General features: G+C 37.3%; 1 protein-coding gene across 1 annotated transcript in view; it reads right to left on the reverse strand.

Moving 5' to 3' along the window:
- Window positions 1–575: 575 nt before the first annotated feature.
- CIR1 (corepressor interacting with RBPJ, CIR1) overlaps window positions 576–23,081 on the reverse strand; it is a 43,434-nt gene continuing 20,928 nt past the window's right edge. The window contains exons 8-10 of the mRNA XM_042949170.1: window positions 4,143–4,249; window positions 2,955–3,040; window positions 576–1,609 (exon numbers count right to left, since the gene is read on the reverse strand). Coding sequence (XP_042805104.1) covers window positions 877–1,609; window positions 2,955–3,040; window positions 4,143–4,249 — 926 coding nt within the window. The 3' untranslated portion in view covers window positions 576–876. The remainder of the gene's footprint in view (window positions 1,610–2,954; window positions 3,041–4,142; window positions 4,250–23,081) is intronic.

Genomic DNA, 23,081 nt, shown 5'->3' on the forward strand with positions numbered 1-23,081 from the left:
AGGTTGCAGACAGAATGAAGGTTGCTAATCAGTTTAAAGTAGGGAGTTTCTCTGGTGGGCCCAATCTAATCACCAGGGTCCTCAAAGGTGGGAGAGGGATGCACGTGGCGAAGCGATGACATGTGAGGACTTCACCCTTGTCAGCTCCGAAGATGGAAGGAGGGGCCAGGGGCCAAGGAATGCAGCTGTGCTCCAGAAACTGGAGATAAGCAAGCAAACGGATTTTCTTCTAGAGCCTACAGAAGGAATCAATCCTGCCGACACCTTGATTTTAGCCCAGGGAGACACAGTTCAGACTTCTGATCTCCAGAACTGTACAATACATCTATGTTGTTTGAAGTGTGAGGTAATCTGTTCTGGCAACAGAGAAAACTAGGGTGTCATCCAAGCGTAAATCGGTAGAACAGAACACCTGAAGGGAGTTCAAATGTCTCAAGGAAATAGTGATCACGTCCACTACTGAATTCATACTAGAGAATTTCAACAATGATTCTACTTTGCTTCAAGTAAATTCAAATCTTAAAAGTAAAAATTTGAACAGACAGAAAAAAGTAACGAAAATTAAATTGTACCCATTCAGTGTATTGCCATTCTTTTAATGATGTTTCAGAAAAAAGAAAATGCCACAGAGTTAGAGGGGTTTTTATCTAGTAGAGGGCACAAGAGACATTTCTCCACAGAAAATATTTTTACAGCCCCAAAAGAGATTACTTACAAATATTTGCAAAGTTCACTCCTGTAGGACTCATGTAGTTTTTGTATTTGATATGCCAGTTTTCAGGGATGGAAAATGAAAACAAAGCTTTTTTATTAGAAAGACAATAGTATGTAATTTAGCCCTTGCCACAGGTATTTAATAAGTGAGCAGAGATATTTTTATTCCCAGGTAATTGTCACATACAGTCTCTCTTTATTCTCTCTACTTCTGCTTCGTTCTCTTTGCGTCACTCCGGCACGCTTATCTCCTGGGTTCTCCCTGTGCGGTTTTCCTCCTCTGTAGACATCTGTGCCGTGGCTTCTGGGGCCATTTCTTCCATCCTGCTCTTCGCTGGGGCTTCGCTGGGGCCGTTTTCTTATTTCTCTTTGCTGGTAACTACCGTGACTTCTGCTCCGGCTTCTCCTACCCCTCTCGTCCCTGCTCTGACTCCTGCTGCTCCTCTCGTTTCTTGCAGATCTTCTCTTCTCTGGGCTCTGGTTATGGCTTCTGGACTTTCTGTCGGAATCAGCATGGCTCCATTTGCTATTCTCTCTAGAACTCTCTTGTTTTAAAAACCTAGGCTTTTCCTTGGCTTTGTCCTTGTTATGGTGACTGCTAGAAAGTTCTTCATAAAGTTTTCTCTTCTTAGACTTGTCCTTCTCTTCGGAATCACTGTTGCTATTCCCCGAACACTTACTTTTCTTTCTTTTCTTCTTTTGTATTTTCCTTTCTTTGCTGTCACTCTCACTGCTGCTTTCTGAAGTCTCACTGGAGGAGGAGGAGGAGGAGGAAGAGGAGGAGGAGGGGGATTTATTTTTATGTTTTCTGTGTTTACTTCTGCTCTTCTGAAGTTTTTTCTTTTTTCTGTCTTTTTTCTTTTTCTTTTTTTTCTTCTCAAGTCGATCCAATTTCCTATTATTGGGAAAATCGTAATAACATACTATGTAAAAATAGTTCTCTTGATGACAAATATAAAATTTTAAATAGACAATATATTTTCCTAGGTACTATTTAAAGTGGGACTCAAATATAAATGTATACTTTATTAAATGACAAATAATTTTCTTCCTTTTAAATTATTCAAGTCACACATAAAATTAAATGCATTAAGCCAATTATCTCACTATTCTTTCCTCAATAGCAATGACTATTAAAAAAAATTCTTACTGATTCAGATTTTGAAATTATATAGCACTCTAAATAAATGGACATCCTGACCTCAAGAAAGCTTTATAAAACATTAGCTACATGCTAATGTAAATTTAAATATATAGCTATAATCAGATGAAAAATTAATTATATGTTGTACAATTTAAAAAAAAAAAAGGGTTTTTTTAATGTTTATTTTTGAGAGGGAGAGAGATTGTGAGCAGGGGAGGGGCAGAGAGACAGAAGAAGACACAGAATCTGAAGCAGGCTCCAGGCTCCGAGCTGTCAGCACAGAGCCTGATGCCGGGCTCGAACCCACAAACCACAAGATCATGACTTGAGCCGAAGTCAGACACTTAACCGATTGAGCCACCCAGGTGCCCCAATGTTGTACTATATTAAAGTATGGAAATAATTAATCAACATTGCGTTATCAAAATTGAAGGGCATATTTTCCAGGAATTCTAAAAAAGAATACACTTTACATTTTTTGGATTCCTTTCTTCTTATATAAAATAATCACATACTGGTTTTCAACAACTGTTTAGGACAATTCTATTAAGGCATTCTGAATTTCTGAAGAGTACTTCACATTCTCAGAAGAGTAACTTGTTCTGGTGCTTGAGTTACTCTAAAATAAAAATGTCTTCACTGGGTTCTGTCCAGCCATTCTCAAAACTCCACAAACTGAAACATCATGAGCTCCCTCTATTGGACTCAGCAGACATTTCTTGGATTCTTTAATCCAGAGGTAGTCTGTTTAACTAAGATTCATATTTAAACATTTTTCAGCATTCCTCATAAAAAATCACAAAAATAGTAATACATGACCCATAATATTTTATCAGAACTGTATGCAAAGATATATACAAATCTAGTACAAAAAGTAAAACCTACAAATAAATCTACTTCCAAACTAAATGTTCTGGAAAGTACAATGATTTTGTGGTATATTCTGAGTATATAATCTTACGCTCATTTTCGTGTTACTGAAAGAAAGACAAAATTGTATTACTATAGCTGAGGAATAAATCAGTAGATAGGATGCATAGGACGAAATATAAGAAAAAAAATAGTTGAATCCATTAAATATACACTGTTTAATTACCTGAGAAGTTTCTGTTTTTGTTTGGTTGTTAGTGATTTTAAAAATTCGACTTCTGGATCTTCTTCACCCTCACTTGCAACATATTCCTGAGTCAACAAAGACATCATTAAGTTGCTAGACTGCAAGACAAATTACTTATCAGACGGGAAAGAAAGCACAAAGAAATTCTGTCAAACCCATACTGGAAATGAGTATGACATTCTGGATTGAGAAGTGGAGGGGGGATTAAAAATTTTCTTATAACCTCCTGTCAAGGAGGATCATAATACATCAAGAGGTTAAGATAACTGCTTGGTCAGCATTAACAAACTTTATCAGAAAGCGGAAGATAGAGAAACACAAATAAAACGTTTATAACATGGTTTCTACTCTCTATCTCGAGTTTGAATTCAAACACATAAGAGTTTAACCTATTTTATTTTTAATTTAATGGAATGTTAAAACCAAGACGATCATGAACTTTATAGGAAGGTCAAAACATCCATATTGTTAGCATTTATAAATTCAACAGTACATTATCAAATATATGATTATCAAATACACACCAATATACCAAACAGAACAAATATAGGATGATACAGGTTCTATGAACAGTCCCTAGCAGTGTTTGCAAAGTAATCTGCCGCTTTTCAGAGTACCACAAGATTATGCCAATGGGAGTCTGGGTTTTAGTGTCAGTTTTATCTCTAGACAGCCACATGAGCCACAAGGGCCATCACTTAACTTCTCTGGGCTCCACTTTCCTCCTTAAATAAAATACTTTGCATTAAAATATCCACAACCCTTCAAACACAACCATTTTCTGGATCTACGTACAGTTCAATAACTTAAGTTTAAAATATTTTCTATAATTTTAGGAGTTTGCTTCTATACATTTCTTCCTATTGGTTCTATTTAATGTAAGTTAGCAGGAAGTAAAAAATAACCTTATCACCAGTTCAGTTAGAGACTTTAACCACATAAACCTAGAGGAGCAGTTTCATTTATTAAAAATATAGGTTTAAAAACAATTTCTCATTTAGGTTAAAATAATAAAGAATCAAAATCCAAGTACATTTTAGGCATCTTCTTTGCTCTATCTTGCTTTCCTATGGATATATGCATATTGGAAAACAATAAGTAGCAATTCACAAGCAATCACATTTAGATTTATAGACATTTTCAGCTTACCGATAAAAAGATCATTACCTGTGATGGATCATTTGCGGTCAAGTTTCTCCCCAGTACATTTCGTTTCAGTGCAAACCCACTGTTTCTCATCTCCGCTATTAGCTCCGAGGGGTGCATCGATGGCCCTGTTCACAAAAATCGCAGTTTGAATGTATCATTTATATCTCTCTACCTTTTTTGGACTCCACAGTAGGAATGCAGTTGAAGCTTTGTTAAGTAAAATCACAGCTAAATCAACTCAATAATCTTCTGCTGAGCAAATAATCAGATATGATTTTCTAAAACAGCAGTCTGGAGATTCAGAATAGAAAATAATTGCATTTTTCTTTACGTGCTAGGGGATTCTCTTCTTATGTAACTTTGTCACACTGAAAAAATACGTTTAGATGTTATCTGCTTGGCGGTTTTTAGTACAAAATCAAAGGAAAATGGCAAAAAACTGCAATTAAACTTTAATAGTTATTCTCTCAGTAAGAATTCAATTTAAAAAAGATACTTTTAAAGGTACATGAGCAATTTATTATTCTAGTTTCTAATTCAAAATTCCTCATCCTCATTTATCAAATATCAATACTGAATACACTGCCATATGGTTTGCTAATTATCACCACACACACACGTGCACACTCGTACATACACACGTGCTACAGATAACTAGAAAGCACTAATTAATCTTCCGTATTTAGATATATATGCTCAGAGTTTGAAATTTCTAGTTATAAGTTTGGGGTTGGTGACAAGCAATTTTAGGCTGGCAATAGAGGTCTATATGTTACATTTTTCACAAGCTGCTGTTTCTACTTTTGCAAAATCCCAATTTGAAAAGCAAACTCCTTTTTGGTTCCATACTAAAAAGAGGTATGGACTAAAGACAGATACAATTAAAAAGTAATTTTTTTAAGAAAACGTTGGTGTCCTTCCCTCAAACATTATTAGATTGACCATATGGAAGGAGAGACCCTTTCCTCATTCTTTCGTATATTTCAGTTTCATTTTGTTTTCCCTGCAGTAGCAAATAACAACTTTTCATAGAAGCTATTTAAAGTTTCTGGCCTAAATCATCAATTTCCTTTTTCTTTTCTTTTTCCTTTTTTTTTTTTTTTTTTTTTGAGAGAGAGAGAGTGCACGTGAATGGGGCAGAAGGGCAGAGGGAGAGAGAGAATCTCAAGCAGGTTCCACACTCAGCACAGAGCTCAACGTGAGGTTCAGTCTCACAACAACTGGGATCATGACCTGAGCCGAAATCAAGAGTTGACGCTCAACTGATCCACCCAGGCGCCCCAGAATCCTTTATACTTTCTTAAATGAACTAACTGGGTGATCTATCCAGAATATAAGGAAGAATAAAGACAGTTCCTGCTAACAAGCAATTCATAAGGGAGGGTGGGGGACAGAGAAACTTCAGAAATGGATTCTCTAGTTCATTGATTAAATATTTCACCTATTTTTCTTTTCACTGCTTTGTTGGTCTTTTACCAGTTATTTGCACGTTCACCTATACGTTAGCATGGAAGACAAAAAACAATAAAATTCAAATCTGCTCACTTGTCAATAGCATCTGTGGTAAAAAGTTAGGTGGGTTACTATTTGTTACTGGGCTCTACAGGCTTTACACCATTCTATTCACATTACCAAGAACAACTGAAAGTAGAACACAATTTTATAAAGTCGAAAATATGTTTTCTGAAGCGTCAAAGCTCCATTTCCTTGTTAACAATTTTTTAAGATGTCAAATGAATTCAGAAAGCAAACATGCTAAGGATTAGGATAAAAGGTACTTCGGTAAGGGGCCAAAGGGTTTGGCCATTATGATGAGAGGTTACTAATTTCATCAAAACACGGGTGCTCTCAGGAAGTTTTAAAAAACACGCTTTTTATATTTTCGTTACAGTACTTCCAACTACTCCAAGAAAATGATCTCTCTTTAGCCTGTCTGACAGATTGTGAGACAAACATTACTCTTGTAGTGTCTATATTTTTCCAAATCCTCAAGCGAACTCTGGGTAGTACATATGCTTGGCATACACTTCCACACTAAAGACTGTAAATACTTAGGGAACCACCTGACAAACAGTATTCAATAAATAGTAACAATTATTATTTTTTCCAGTAGCTATAAAAATGTTTATGATTATTTTATTATATAGTCTTCATGATTTAAAAAATGCTTTTAGAGTAGTATTTTTCAAAATCCAGTCTTATTCAAATATTCTTAAACCTTTTTCTATCGTCAAAAGTTCCGGGTTAGAAGATGTGACAAGTCAGGTTCAATTAAGGTATATTTAGCAAGGTATCTTTATACTTTCCCATTATTGTGACAGTGGCTATGAAGAGTTAAATTGATAGAAATGACTCCAGCTCTCTGAGAACTCAATGTTTAGTTGATATCCTAGATTACACAGATATGTTGAAAAAACAGATTTTACAATATATTCCAATGCAAAATGACTATTCTCATGTATAGTGCCTAATATTATTTTTTACATTCCATGTTTCAGAGAAGAGGCGTTAAAGATTCACACCATAAGTTTATTTACAAACATACTATGTTGAATTCAAGAGTTTGATCCATTTCTCAAAGAGACTGCATCTCTTAAAATACTCCTTTTCACATCTGTGTAATGGATTAATTAAAACGTCCTTATTTTGTAAGCAGTTGGTGTCCTACTATAAAAAAAGGTGCAGCAAATCCAGATCCAAAGTACAGGGTCATCATAATTAGTAACCGCCACTTGTTTTCCACTGAAAATGGCAAATTGGTCCATGGACCCTCCTCGTAGTGGCTTCTCGGGACCACGGACGTTGCGAACCTCGGGTGCTCTGTCCCAACAGCACTGGTTGAAGTTTGGCGTGGACACCCAAGGCTACAGAAAGGGCAGCACCACCCAAATCCTCCTTTTTTACCACCTTGCTCTCTGGTGTCTGTGCCTTAACAGTTTAAACTACAACTGGAATCGGGGCCCAGGAATGTTTGGTTTGCTCTTAAATTTGCTATGGTTGAATAACTCTAGAGAATTCAGTAAGAGGACATTTGTTTTAAAATGTAGATTTGTGAGGACTCCTTTCTAGATCACTTCACTCAGGCTGGGTCAAGCCTCCAGAGCATGAAAACCAATGTTCCAACTTCGAAAAGCAGGTCCACTGACGAAAACTGTTTTACATTTTGCAAACTTTCTCTGCTGTGATACAGGTAAGCATCAGAATACTGATTGTGACTACGGTATTCAGTTTCATGTCCTGATTAGACCTAGACTATATTCTACTAGAAAAATACCATGGGGTCAGTGTCTCAGGGGGAAAAAAAAAATCCCAGAAGGCAAATTAGGTTGTACAAAATTATGTTCGGACAGGGGCTAATCTATTCATTAAGAGCATTCGTTTTTATAGAACTCAGCAAAAGTAACGGGAGGTAAGAAATGTTGTGTAGTAAAATGCATGTTTTATTGGAGGACACTAAAAAGTCCTGGCTATGAGAAAGGCCCCATCACCAACTTCACCGTTAGACAGCAGTCCCAGCTGACGCCCACAAACAGCTCAGCAGGAAGCTGAATGCCGAAGGCAGACACACTTGTGTCTCACTGCTAGCACGAGGTCTATCTGCTCTTCCCAAGAACAGATGTATCTTCCTTTCCAAGTTCCTCATTCCTTTTGAAATGAAACATTACCCTCTACAATTTCATGGTATTCAGCGGGAGAAGGGAGGGCACTGACCTGCAGGTTAGGTAGGGAAGGCTGCATGAGAAATGCCTTTTCCTTCTCCCCCAAAATTTAACACAGTAACTTATGGGATGTACTGTTTGCTGCAAGTGTCTGCTATTCCTAAAATGAATATAGTTTTGTTTGCTATTAAAGTGGTGAGCATTCACGGTTTATGAGATTGAGCCATGTTGGGCTTTGTGCTCACAGTGCAGGGCCTGCTTGGGATTCTTTTCCGCTATCTCTGCCCCTCCCCTGCACTTGCTCAAATCCTCTCTCACAATAAATAAACGTAAAAAAAATTTTTTAAGTGATCAATTTTTCCCTTTTCATTGTGGATTTTTATTTAACCTTATACGGTAAAAAATTTCAAACCTAGAGAGTATAATGTAATGAACCTAATGTACTCCTTAGCTTCAACAATGATATTTTGCCATTCTTACTTTATGACCTCCAACTTCCTGTGTTTCTTTTTTGATAGAGTTATTGACAGAGCATTTGACAGATCTAGATTTTGACAGAGATGAAATCTCAGATATCACTTTGGTATTTAATCACTAACAAACAAGGAGTATTTCTTAAAAATAAAACCCTAACACCTTTATTACACCTGTCCCTGCTGAGAGTTTTAAAACATCATTGGATATCCAGTCAACATTCAGATTGTCCCAACAGTATCTTTTCACAGTTGGTTTGTCCAGATTAGTTCATGTATCTCTTAAATCTCGCTATCTTTTTTAAGGCTTATTTACTTATTTTGAGAGAGAAAGTGCGAGTGGGGGGAGGGGCAGGAAGAGAAAGAAAAAATCCCAAGCAGGCTCCACACTGTCAGCGCAGAGCCCGATGTGGGGCTCCAACTCACGAACCGTGGGATCATGAACGGAGGCAAAATCAAGAGTCGGATGCTTAACCAACTGAGCCACCTGAGAGCCCCTCTCTCTCTTTTCATTTTAAGTAATTAGTTTTAGATAGGCTCCATGCCCAATGTGGGACTTGAACTCACAACTCTGAGACTGAAAGTTACACGCTCTACCAACTAAGCCAGCCAGGAGTTCCTCTTTTCCCTCTTTAGAAACTGAGGTATAAGTGACACATACCTTAAGTCTGTTTTCATCTAAAAAAATTTCACTACCCCCAGCCACTATTCGTTTGCTGAAGAAACTGGGTTATTTGTCCTGCAGAGTATCCCACATTCTGGATGGTGATGTCATTTAACATGTTCTTCTAGTCTTTGTATTTCCTGTAAGTTGGTAGTTAGATCTACAGGCTTATTATTAAGTTATTCTGGCATGTTATACCATATACTTAGGAGGATTACATAGCAAGTCTTCTTACGTTTGGACTTGAGAAAAATGACACTTGAAAACACACACATTTCTGGCCAGTGAACTAGACTGAGGACAAAAGGCCGAGACTTCAACCTAGAATGTTTTGCTGTCGCTACGTAGTAATAGTGGAGGGGGCAGAACCTGAAAAATGTGTGTTTTAAAATAAACTCCCAAATATGATCACAAATTAAATATGTTATGATTCTTATTTCCATGGGAGTACACTCTTTTTTCCGTCTTTCTTCCTTGAAATTAAATCGACTGAATCTAGTAAAAAAGCCACTCCCTGTTACTAAGGGTAAAAAGGCCACACAGAGTCACTGGTTATAGAACACGACGGGGAGATCTGTGTCTAGTGGGAATTATCAAGAATCGTATACATATGATTCCTAATATTACCTAGCCTTTTTGCCTTTAAGAAAGCGTATAGAAAGTTATCTTTAAAAAAGACTGAAAAAGGGGGCACAGTGGGAACATGCAGCACAAGTCCCAGGGAAAAAGTGAACAAAGCTATTAATAAAGTGTGTGGGTGATTTTTATTTATATAGATGAGAATGTTTTACGTATGATTTTCCAAAGGTTATGCAAGAACCAATTGTACCGAATTGTAATAAAACTGCTCCATACTGGGAATTTTCCTGAAACACTGCCAGTGCAGCTTAGTGGAGGCTGGAAACAAAAGTGTTTCTTATTGCCCTTATCTCAAGTTCATACTGAAGACAGCTAATTTGATCTCTATTAAAACATACAATGTAAAGGAAAAATGAAGCATTTCATTTTAATCTATGTGTCTGGAAAATACATAAAAACAAGGAAAGATAAAACTGCCCTTATTGTATGCTAGTAAAGAATACTATTAAAAATAAAAAACTTTCCCTTACAGAATCAATAGAGTTACAAATATATGACTTACATTTGATTGTATCTTCAAACTTCTATCTTCAACTTAATTTATATGCAAATATTTTAGTGATGATACTTGCAGTGATAAAGTGAATTCACAGTCCATGGGGACTGAGAAAAGTCATTTGTGTTGTGATGAACATGAGGTAGTAGAAGTTAACACTACGTTTTAGTTAAGAATATGAATGAATGCTCTCCTGGGGGTGCCTGGGTGGCTCAGTTGGTTGAGTACCCGACTCTTGATTTCAGCTCAGGTCACGATCCCAGGGATGTGGGATGGAGCCTCTCATCAGGCTCCACAATGAGCGTGGAGTCTGCTTAAGATTTTCTCTGTGTGTCTCTATCTCTCTCCCTCCCTCTCCTTCCTCTGTCTCCCCTGCCCCTCCCCCACTCTCTCCCTTTCTCTCAAAAACAACAACAAAAAACAAAGAACACGATTGCTACTGAGAGAATATGACAGCTCTTAAACATTATTCATCTATGAACCTCAGAAACATTATGCTGAGTCAAAGAAGTCAGACACAAAAAATACATACCGTATGATTCTATTTATACGAAGTTCATGAACAGGCAAAACTAACGTGCGAGATTAGAAAATAGAACAGCGGTTGTGGGGCGCCTGGGTGGCGCAGTCGGTTAAGTGTCCCACTTCAGCCAGGTCACGATCTCGCGGTCCGTGAGTTCGAGCCCCGCGTCAGGCTCTGGGCTGATGGCTCGGAGCCTGGAGCCTGTTTCCGATTCTGTGTCTCCCTCTCTCTCTGCCCCTCCCCTGTTCATGCTCTGTCTCTCTCTGTCCCAAAAATAAATAAAAAACGTTGAAAAAAAAAAGTTAAAAAAAAAAAAAAAAAAAAGAACAGCAGTTGTGGGTGGAGGAGGCTGACCAGTAGGGGACAGAAGGGTATGTTCTAGGTTATGGTAATATTCAAGCTCTGAATCTTGCTTGTCAGAGACATTGGTTACAGGGGTGTATGTATTTGTCAAACTCTATACGACCAGTATATTGTACTTTTTTTTTTTTAACTTTATTTATTTTGAGAGAGAGAGAGAGAGAGAGAGAGAGAGCAAGAGTGGGGGAAGGGCAGAGAGAGAGAGAATCCCAAGCAGGCTCTGCACTGTCAACACAGAGCCCAACGTGGGGTTTGAACACACCAACTGCAACATCATGACCTGAGCTGAAATAAAGAGTTAGAGTCTCAACCCATTAAGCCACCCAAGCAGCCTGACCAGTACATTTTACTTTATAAAATAGTTACACATGATATTTTAAATCAGTCAACAATAATTACTCAATGACTATGCTAGATGCTCACCACATTTCTGTATTACATCTCCTTCTAACTGTGGAGGGAACCTGGCATAAGGAATTTCAACTTATTCCTCCCTAGTATGTAACTTAGAAACTGATTTAAAAATCAGTATGTATTACTGAGAGCTTATTATTTTATTCTGTTAGCATCTTAGAGAATGGAGAACTTAGTTTTTGCTTTCAAGCTTCTAACCTTTTTTGGAAAATCAGTTCATATCAAAGAAAAGGAAAAATATAAATTGTAAACCTATAAGATATATTCAGAGAACATGATAAACAGTGATGTTTATATAGTTAGCAAAACCCTTCATTCAGTCACTCACTAAACTATTATTTTTAAAGTATTATTTACTAAGCATGTACACGGTGCAAGGCATTAGGGACACAAAGATAAAGAAGATACAGTCCCTAATTCAGAAAAGCTTGTATTTTCCAGGAAAGAATAAGAAGCTGAATTTGATTTTCAAACTCTCATACAATTTAGGAAAAGGTAAAAAGTGGGGCATTCTGAGTAAGCGTAACACGATGAAGGTTGTTAACTTCATTAAGTTTGATTTGCGTAGAATTAATATTTACTAGGTGGACTATATTTCATTCATTTTCCTTTTCCAGGTAATCACTAATTCATTTCCTTTACTTGAAGCTGGCAGACTTTGAGTAGATGGAACGATGTTAATAGGAAGAATCATGTAAAAGGGAGTTATGACTGTGATCTGAGAATCATAATACCCCTTGGAGATTATGGAGAAGTGTAGCCCCCACTACCCCACACATGACTTGAACACAGAGCAGAGTAATTTACTGACAGAACAGGATTACATTTAATTTGCTAATGACAGTTACAGTGGCCTAGCCACTGTAACAACAAATTTAAGCACTGAATTATAATAGTGCTTATAAATAGTTAGAAATGATGTAACCATTGGTAACCACTTAAAATAGCCAAAATTTAAAGTATTAATCAAGAGTACCACTTTGACATTTGGAGCACCATAACTTGACAAGTTTTACTGAATTATAGCTCTTTAAAAGGTCAACACTTCTTGTCAGCTACTTAGCTTCCACCTACATTAAAAACAAACACAAAAAACCTAGTCCCTGACTGATCAACTAGACAAAGGCAAGAGATGATGCATCGCTTCTTTATTTTGAGGTCAATCCTTTATTTATTAGTTTTAATATCTGCCTATTTTAGGAGTTTAGCTTTTTTTTTTTCTTTTTTTTTAATAGGCTCCACACCCAACATGGGGCTCGAAGTCATGAACCTGAGATCAAGAGTTGCATGTTCTACTGACTGAGCCAGCCAAGCATCCCCAGGAGGTTAGCTTTAATGAGAATCCGGTAACACAAATACTTTTTCTGCAGAATTATGCTGGAAAATTAAACAAAAATTGTGCCATCAGATGTAGGTCTATCCTAGTAGCTGTGCTGGTAGGATTCAACTTCTTCAAGGAGTTGTTAAGGGAACTCCATATAGATTCAGGGAGATTTGCCAGATGGACAACTGAGTTTATCATCTTTCTTTCTATGGGAAGTCCCTCTAGCATGCTACTAGATGTCTTTCTAGCGAAGCTTGTGATCAGACCATTATTTTGTTACATTTCCCATACATGTCCTCAAGCAACAAAATGTTGTCAACACAGCAGGCTGATTAAAAGACGGAGAAGTAGCACGTGGAAGCTGTGTTGCAGGAAACTTCCATCAGAGTGACCGCTGAGCGTGACATTCTTCAAGGAAATTAAATCAAGTTAGGTAAGGAAGAGTGTTCATAGGCAAACCTCTGCAATAAGTATAAAACGATGCTTTCCTCAATTTAAGCTATTTCTTTAAAAAAAAATTTTTTTTTTAAGTTTATTTATTTTTGACAGAGACAGAGTGTGAGCACGAGCTGGGGAGGTGCAGAGAGAGAGAGGGAGACACAGAATCGGAAGCAGGCTCCAAGCTGTCAGCACAGAGCCCGACGCGGGGCTCGAACTCACGAACCGTGAGACCATGACCTGGGCCGAAGTCGGACGCTTAATCGACTGAGCCACCCAGGCGCCCCAATTTAAGCTATTTCTTCATTTTCATATTGTTACACACGAAAGGCTATGGCATACACAAGAGTGGATAGAGACACAGGAAACGTTAACGTCATGTTAGCCATTTGTGGTGTGGCTGTTTCTCAGACTTATGTGTTACAAAGAAAACAGAAATTCTGTGTCAAAACTATTGGAATTTGAATTTTGAATTTGAAATTTACTTTTATTAAAAATGTGAAATTTGCATATTTATGGAGTCCGTTGTAAACATTTAAAAAATTGTATCTAAGTTAAAAAATGGCAAAGTAACTTTAAATATATAGCAACTTAAGCCAGAAACACCAAAATTGTACTAAGTAATTCGTACAATATGAAACTAATGTTAACAAATGTGGACTCAACGCTTATTCACTTTTATGTTGCTTTTACAACTTTTGGATTTTCATCCAATATATAAAAAGCTTGAAAGTCCTCCCGTCCTTACAACAACAAAAAGCTGACAAAACTGAAAATCAACCAATCTTCTTAGCAGTATTAAAGAATTGAGACCACAGGGTAGGACATTATCCCCAAAACAGGAGAGACAAGCGGTACAGACAATCACAGTTTAACAGGACCAGAAACCACCAATGGAGTCAGGAACTACTAGGAATCCTTAAAAGGGTAATATACTGTTGTTGGAGACTACGCAAGGACTAGCTTGAGAACTAAAAACTCCTGGGGGCCCAACCTTCATAGGGCCCCCACACTTTCATGAGTTTTACTTCCTGAAGCCGCTACACTTCTATCAAAGAACTATCAAAGAACAATCTCCTTGTATTTACCTTCCAACAATAAGAAGGGAAAAATAACCAGTCTGAAATATGTCCACAGCATTTGTTGTCCTGAACATATGCTTACCCTCAAGGGAAACTATTTTACCAAAACCTAACCTACATGGGGAAAAAGGCGGGGGGAGGGAGGCGGGGGGGGGGGGGGGAAGTGGAGAAAAAAAGCTGAGAAGCACCTGTGAAGGTTACAGCTCAGGAGCACACATGCTAACTAAAAGAATGAGGCTTAGGGGCACCTGACTGGCTCAGTTGGTTGGAGTAGTCTTTTTTTTTTTGTTAAAAAAAATTTTTTTTAAAATATTTTTGAGAGAGAGAGAGAGAGAGAGAGAGAGCGAGCATGAGTGGGGGAGGGGCAGAGAGAGAGGGAGACCCAGAATTTGAAGCAGGCTCCAGGCTCTGAGCACACAGCCTGATGCGGGTCCCGAACTCATGGAGTGCGAGATCATGACCTGAGCCGAAGTCGGACGCTCAACCGACTGAGCCACCCAGGCGCTCCAGGTTGGAGTAGTCTTGATCTCAGGGTCATGAGTTCAAGCTTCACACTGGACTCAATTAAAGGAAATGCTAGAAATAAAAAAAACACTAACAGAAATGAAGAACGCCTTTGATGAGCTCATCAGCAGACTCGACATGGACATCAGTGAGCTTTAAGATATGTCAATAGGAACTTCCCAAACAGAAAGCAAAGGCAAAGAAAATGAAAAAAATAAAACCAGAATATTAAAAAACTGTGGGGGGGCGGGCGGCGCCTGGGTGGCTCAGTCGGCTAAGCGTCTGACTTCAGCTCAGGTCATGATCTCGTGGCTTGTGAGTTCCAGCCCCACGTCAGGCTCTGTGCTGACAGCTCAGAGCCTGGAGCCTGCTTCTGATTCTGTCTCCCTATCTCTCTGCTCCTCCTCTGTTCACTCTCTCTTTCAAAAATTAATAAACATTAAAAACAAAAACAAAAAAAAAACTGTGGGACAATTACAAAAGGTGCAACATATGCACAACAGGAATACCAGAAGGAGAAGGGAGGAGAGAAAAGAACAGAAGAAATATTTGAAGTAATAATGGATGAGAGCTCCCAAGACTAATGACAGACAACAAACCACACATTCAGGAAGCTCAGAGATCACCAAGCATGATAAATACCAAAAAACCTACACTTAGGCATATCATACTCAAACTGCAGAAAATCAAAGACAAAGAGAAAAACTTGAAAGATGTCAGAGGGCAAAAAACTCTTACCTAGTTAGGAACAAAGATAAAATTACATATACTTCTCTTAAAAAACCATGGGAGCAACAGGAGAGTGGAGTGAACTATTTCAAGTGTTGAAAGATAATCCTACCAACACTAAATTCTGTCTCCAGAGCAACTGTCCTTCAAAAGTGAAGGAGAAATAAAGACTTTCTTAGACAAACAAAAATTGAGGAATTTGTCACCAGCAGACCTGCCTTGCAAGAAAAATTAAAAGAAGTTCTTCAGAGAGAAGGAAAATGACAACGATCAGAAATTTGGATCTACATAATGAAAGAGCACTTGAAAAGGAATAAATGGAAGATAAAATATTATCTTAAGAGTAAGAGTGGCGCCTGGGTGGCTCAGTCGGTTACACGTTCTACTTTGGCTCAGGTCATGATCTCATGGTTCATGAGTTCAAGCCCCACATCAGGCTCTGTGCCTGGAGCCTTCCTCAGATTCTGTGTCTCCCACTTGTACTCTGTCTCTCTCTCTCTCAAAAATAATTAAATATTTTTAAAAATTTAAGAGAAAGTGTCTTTTTTTTATAGTTTATTTGAGAGAGTGAGAGAGAGAGTGAGAGAGAGAGAGAGAGAGAGAGAGAGCATGTGCATGAGTGGGGGAGGAGCAGAGTAGGGGAGGAGAGAGAATCCCAAGCAGGCTCCTCTGTGCTGTCAGCACAGAGCCCGACATGGGACTCAATTCCACAAACCATAACATCATGACCTGGCTGAAATCAACAGTCAGACACTTATCTGACTGAGCCATCCAGGCGACCCTAACAGATAACATCTTGTTTGAAATGATAATAGCAAGGATATACTACATGATTATAGTTTATGAGTAAATGTATGGCAGCAATGTTAAAAGGGACAGAGAAAAGGAATTGTGTTATATAACGGGAACATTATATAAATGACCGTGCCTGGTCATGCCTGGTCTGGCTGGTTTATTCTGTTGTAAAGTACTGGTACTACTTGTGAAGTGGTACAGTGCTATTTGAAAGTGGACTTAAATTAGTTGTAAATGCACATTGCAAGTTCTAGAGCAACCACTAAAATAAAAAAAAAAAATAAGTACAATTGATATGCTGAGAGAAAATGGAATCACATAAGATGCTCGACTAAAAGCAGAAAAAGCAGAAGGCAAAAAAATAAAGAACAAGGGCAACAAATAGATAACAATTATAAATATAATTACATCAATAATAGACATATTATTACATATATATGACTCAATGATAGGTTGTCTAAAACTAACCCACAGTTTTTTTCTAATTTATTAAAGTAATTTCTATGCCCAATGTGGGGTGTGAACTCATGACCCCAAGATCAAGAGTCGCATGCTCTACTGACCTGAGCCAGCCAGGCACCACAACACATCCACTTTAAATATCAAGACACAGGGGCACTTGGCTGGCTCAGTCAGTGGAGCATGAGACTCTTGATCTTGGGCTTGTGACTTTGAGCCCCACGTTGGATGTAGAGATTACTTAAAAATTTTTTTAAAAATCTTTACAGGGCACCTGAGTGGCTCAGTTGGTTAAGCATCCGACTTCAGCTCAGGTCATGATCTCACCATTCATGAGTTTGAGCCCCGCATCAGGTTCTGAGCCTGGAGCCTGCTTCAGATTCTGTGTCTCCCTCTCTCTCCTCCCTGCCCTGCTCACGCTGCCTCTCTATCAAAAATAAATAAACATTAAAGAATAAATAAATAACAACTATGTGAATGGAACTAGAGGGTATTATGCTAAGTGAAATTAGTCAGAGAAAGACAAGTATCACACAACTTTACTCATATGAGGACTTTAAGACACAGAACAGATGAACACAAGGGAAGGGAAGCAAAAATAATATAAAAACAGGGAGGGGGACAAAACATAAAAGACATGTAAATATGAAGAACAAACACAGGGTTATTTGAGGGGTTATAGGAGGGGGGATGGGCTAAATGGGTAAGGGGCATTAAGGAATCTATCCCTGAAATCATTGTTGTACTATATGCTAACTAACTTGGATGTAAATTAAAATTTTTTAAAAAAATCCAAAAATCAATCAATAAATAAAAAAGAAATCTTTAAACAAAGACACAGACTAAAGTGATGGAGAAATATATATATACATATACACACACACACTATATATATATATATATATATACACTATATATGTATATACACTATATATATATATATACACACTATATATATATATATATACACTATATATACATAGTGTATATATACACTATGAAAAAGGGTTTCATTCTCCGCAAGATACAACAATTCCTAATGTGTATGCATCTAACATTAGAGCATCAAAATATGAGGCAAAAACTGATAGAAATGTTTTCAGAAATAGACAAATCCACTATTATAGTTGGAGATTTCAATGCCCCTATATCAGAAACAGATCCAGAGAGCAACAGAAGAAAATCAACATGATATAGTTGAATTAAATAGCATTATCAACTGGATCTAGTTGATATATATACAGTATTTTATCCAATACAGTACAAAGTATTGTATATATTGGATAGAGTATTCCGAACAGCAGAATATATATTCTTCTCAAGCTCATATGGAACATCACCAGGAGAGACCACATTCTGGGCTATAAAACACACCTTAACAAATGTAAAAGAATAGACATCATACAAACAATGCTCTCAGGCCAAAATGGAATTAAACTAGAAATAATAAAGAAGAGTCAGAAAATCCCAAAGTATTTGGAGATTAAACAATACGGTTCTAAATAACACACGTGCTAAAGAAGTCTCAACAGAAATTTTAAAATATTTTGAACTAAATGAAAAAAAAAAAATACAACTGCTGTGTAGTAAAGAACTTGGCTGTACTTTGTCCCTAGTTCCTGGGAAGGAGCCTCTGTATCCTTGAAATTTCTTGAGTGATAGGAGTGTCTGTTATTTACAATGGGATCTGATAGTTTACATTATTGAGGTGATGTAGACAGGTTATGCTAAGGAGATGAGTCAGGATGGGCTGGCCACACCAGAAGGACGAACTATGTGAGTAGAGGGTTGGGGCTCTGATATTAGCTTGACCTCTGGAGAAGGGAGAGGAACTAGAGAGGAGTTCAACTATATGGTCAATGAGTCGATCAATCATGACCATATAATTAAACCCTAATAAAAACTCTGGCTTAGGTGAGCTTCCCTGGTTAACAATACTTTGTGTATAATTGATGTGTAAGGAGGTGACATGCCTAGACTCCGTGGGAAGAGGACACTAGACGTTAAGTGTTTGGGGTGGGGGGGAGAAAGGCAATTGTAATTCTTTAAGTATTAAATTAACTAATTAATTAGTTTGTTTACTTATTTTTGAGGGAGAGCATGCGAGTGCAAGCACAGCTCAATCTCACGACTGTGAGATCGTGACCTGAGACTCATGATCTGAAATCAAGAGTCAGACACTTAACCAACTGAGCTACCTAGGTGCCTCTAAGTTTGAAATTTAAACGCAAACAAAATGATATTAAATCTACCTTCTTTACTACATTTTGTAGGACTTCATTTATATGAAATGTCAAAAACAGACAATCTACAAAAAAAGTAGAAAGTGGAGTAGTGGCTGCCTAGGGCTTGGGGGGACTAGGAGCTGGAGGGTAAGGGGCTGAGGGGTCCCTTTGGGGTAATGAAAATGTTTTCAACCTAACTGTGGTGATGGATGTACAACTTTTGTGAATATGCAAATTCAAAGCCACTGAATTGTACACTTTAAAGGGGTGATCTGTATGGTATGCAAATGTTAACTCAAAAAAGCTGCTGAAAAAAATACTTGATCAAGAAAAAGAAGGGGCGCCTGGGTGGCTATTCGGTTACGCATCTGACTTCAGCTCAGCTCATGATTCTGTGATTCGTAGGTTCTAGCCCCACATCGGGCTCTCTGCTGACAGCTCAGAGCCTGGAGCCTGCTTCAGATTCTGTGTCTCCCTTTCTCTCTGCCCCTCCCCACTCACATTCTGTCTCTCTCTCCTTCAAAAATAAATAAAACATTTGAAAGAAAGAAAGAAAGAAAGAAAGAAAGAAAGAAAGAAAGAAAGAAAGAAAGAAAAGGCAAGCAACAGATTGGGAAAAAGTATTTGCAGAAGACACATCTAGTAAAGGACCAAAATATACAAAGACATTGTCACAACACTGACAATGCCAAATGATGGCGAGGATATGGATAACAGGAACTTTTGTTCATTGCTGATGGGAATGTAAAATGGTACAGCTACTTTAGAAGAGTTTGTCAGTTACTTATAAAACTAAATATACTCTTACCACACACTCTCTTGGTATTTCCCAAGTGTATTTACCCATACACTCCTTGGTATTTACCCAAAGGAGTTGAAAACTTATGACCACACAAAAATCAGCACATAGATGTTTACAGCAGCATTATTCCTAACTGCCCAAACTTGGAAGCAACCAAGATGTCCATGAGTAAGTAAATGGATCAATAAACTGTGGTACATCCAGACAATGGAATACTATTTAGCACTACATGGAAATGAACTATTAAATGAGTCATGAGAAGACATGGAGGAATCTACAATGCATATTACTAACTGAAAGAAGCCGACCTGAAAAGGCTACACACTGTAAGATTCCAACTACATGATCTTCAGGAAAAGGTAAAACTAGGGAGATAGTAAAAAGGTCAGTGGTTGTCAGAGGCTAGAGGGAAGGGAGGTTGTCAGAGGCTAGAGGGAAGGGAGGAGGGAGCACAGAGAATTTCTGGGGCAGTGAAACTACTCTGTACAATACTATAATATGGATACTTATCATACATTTGTTCAAACCTACAGAAAAAGTACAATGCTGAGTTAGCCATAATGTAAACAATGGATTCTGGGAGATAATGACGTGTCAGTGTAGGTTGATCAATTATAACAAATGTACAACTCTTGTAGAGAATGTTGGTAATAGGAGAGGCTGTGCATTTGTGGGGGTTGGTTGTTATGGGAAAACTCTGTACTTTCCTCTCAAATTTGCTGTCAACCTAAAACTCTCAAAAATAAAGTCTATTAAGAAAAAGCACAAACAAGAAATGAAACAAAATGATTAAGTAAAAGGCATACAGATACATGTAACTATTAAATCTATTAAGAAAGCAACAAACAAAAACAAAACCAAAAACACCCCACTTGCTTTGTTGAAAACCCAGCTTGTGGATTTAAAAAAAAATTGATGTTTAATATCAGTATACACTAAAAATGTAAGAGACAGATGGTAAGAGTCAATGATAAGAACAAGGGCCAAAGAGTACACATGAAGGCAGGTGGGCAGTACATCCAATTATAATGTAATATAAAAATACTTTATAAACATTTAGTCACCACTGAAGCTTGAAAGTTTTACATATAATTCTGATGTACTTCAGAGTGCATGGAAACTTACAAAGTTAAGATGATCTTATCGGTAGAAAAGATATTCTAAACCAGCTTAGCCAAAAGAAGCATTTTGATTGCCTAATTTAACTTTGTAAAGGAGAAGTAAATCTTATGGCTGGTCTCTGTAAACCTCACAGCTGGAACATTCTAACAGCACCTTGCAGTTACCAGTGATCAAAGTAAGTTACTTTATATACTAAACTTAGAATTTCATAATAGAAATAATGCAACGCCGGGAGGTGCGGTTATCATGAAATAATTACACTCCTGGGAGATTACAGGCACAAGGCTGTACCCCAGGGGTGTGATTATCCCATGATAACCACATCCACTGAAATTGCATTATTGCAAAAATAATCTCTATTCACTGGTGAGACATTATTCAATAGGTGATTTTTTAAAATGAAAAGATTTTTTAGCTTGAATCAGCAAGTGGATTAGGAAATTGGCCAGTTTATTTTTCACTGCATTCAAATTCAGGATACAACATCATTATTATTTGCTTTCCTATTTGATATACTAGAGTTTTTTATTTTGTTTCTGAGAATCCTTTAAGAGTTTCTATTAGTGTTAGTTAAGTGGCACTGCTAAATGCAGGTCAAACTTCAAACGTATTAACTGAGCAATAAAATTTTAAATAATTTACTTTTATGTACAAAATTTTTAATTCTTCTAATACTCACTTAAAAACTATAAATGTATAACCACTGTTAATATATTCGTCTATCTCCTGCCAGTCATTTTTCTACAAGTATCTGTCTATATGTCTACCTAAAGACAGCAAGAGAAACATGAATGGAATCCATGTAGCTACTTTGTCTTACAATTTGCATTTTTAATTTGACCAAATGTTGTAAACAACATCCATATTATTAAGAGATCTTCATATCATATCAATTGTTCTTACATACAGCTGAAGCTGATGGTTCTCAACCTTGACAGTGCATCAGAAATAGATCAGTAACTTTCATCATCTTCTGTGGTATCACAGATGGTGAAAGTTACTGATCTATTTTTACCATAATTTTATCATAGAGTTCAGTGTGTTGAGATATTCTCAGATGAGTAAGATACAGGATTTAAGAAATTAAAAATATCCTGTGTATTTACCAGTATTTGTTCTCACATTTATATTTGTCAGTTTTAAAGGAAAAATTGGAAATGGAAATTTTCCTAATGTCTTTTTCTATAAAGAGGCAAAGAATTAATTCAGTCTGCTAGTTATTTCTCATCATGAATATGCTTTTTACGACACACCAGTAACTCTTTCCTTTCTTCAGCTGTTCCAACTATTCTGAAAATAAATTTAATACAGGAGAACAAAGGGAAACATCAACCTTCTCAAAAATACAAGAGATATTCAACGTTTGAAAAGCCAAATCTTGTTTCTTTCCCATTTTTAAAAAAGTTTTTTATTTTAGAGAGAGAAAGAAAGAGTGCGAGCAAGGAAGGGGAGCAGAGGGAGAGAGAGAGAGAATCCCAAGCAGGCTCCCCATTGGCAGTGCAGAGCCCGACGACCCGGGGATCATGACTTGAGCCAAAATCAAAAGTCAGAGGCTCAACCGATTGAGCCACCCAGGTGCCCCAGTTTCTTTTCCAATGTTAATCACACATTTTAATATAAAAGTAAAGACAGTCACATGTTATTTCACCAAATTATTAACTATTTCAGTCTTCCATGTTTCCTTCCAGTCCTAATGTATATGCATGTAGCTTTATATTATCAGAATCATAATGTAGATTCAATTAGTAATCCTTAATTCACTAAATATATCAACAATTAATTTGGCAATTCCTCTAGGACTGGATATTTAATTTACAACAGGAAAAAATTAGAAATGATACTAAAATGAATATTTCCCTTAAAAAAAAAAGCTCTTTTAGCACATTATCATTTTTCCTTCTCCGTACTTTTCCCTTTCCAAACACACACACACACACACACGCACACACACACTACACCACACCACACCCACCCAGAATATTCTATGGCATCATTTTTGCCTAAACCTGTTTTCCCAAACTTTCAGATCATCACCATCTTCTAGGGTGAGAGTCTCAGAATCCTCTCAGTACTCTGATTCAATAGGGCCTTGGGAACCAATACCTTTAACAAAAGACTCAAGTGATCCTTTACATCAGGCAAGTTTGGGAAAAGATGGCTGCAGTGTCCAATGGCAAAACTTGTTGAGTCATTCAAATCTGGTTCTGTTCATTCATGGTCATCCAAGATAAATCTTCTATGCTTGTTTT

The sequence above is a fragment of the Panthera leo genome, chromosome C1 (genome assembly GCF_018350215.1).
Source record: "Panthera leo isolate Ple1 chromosome C1, P.leo_Ple1_pat1.1, whole genome shotgun sequence".
NCBI lineage: Eukaryota > Metazoa > Chordata > Mammalia > Carnivora > Felidae > Panthera > Panthera leo.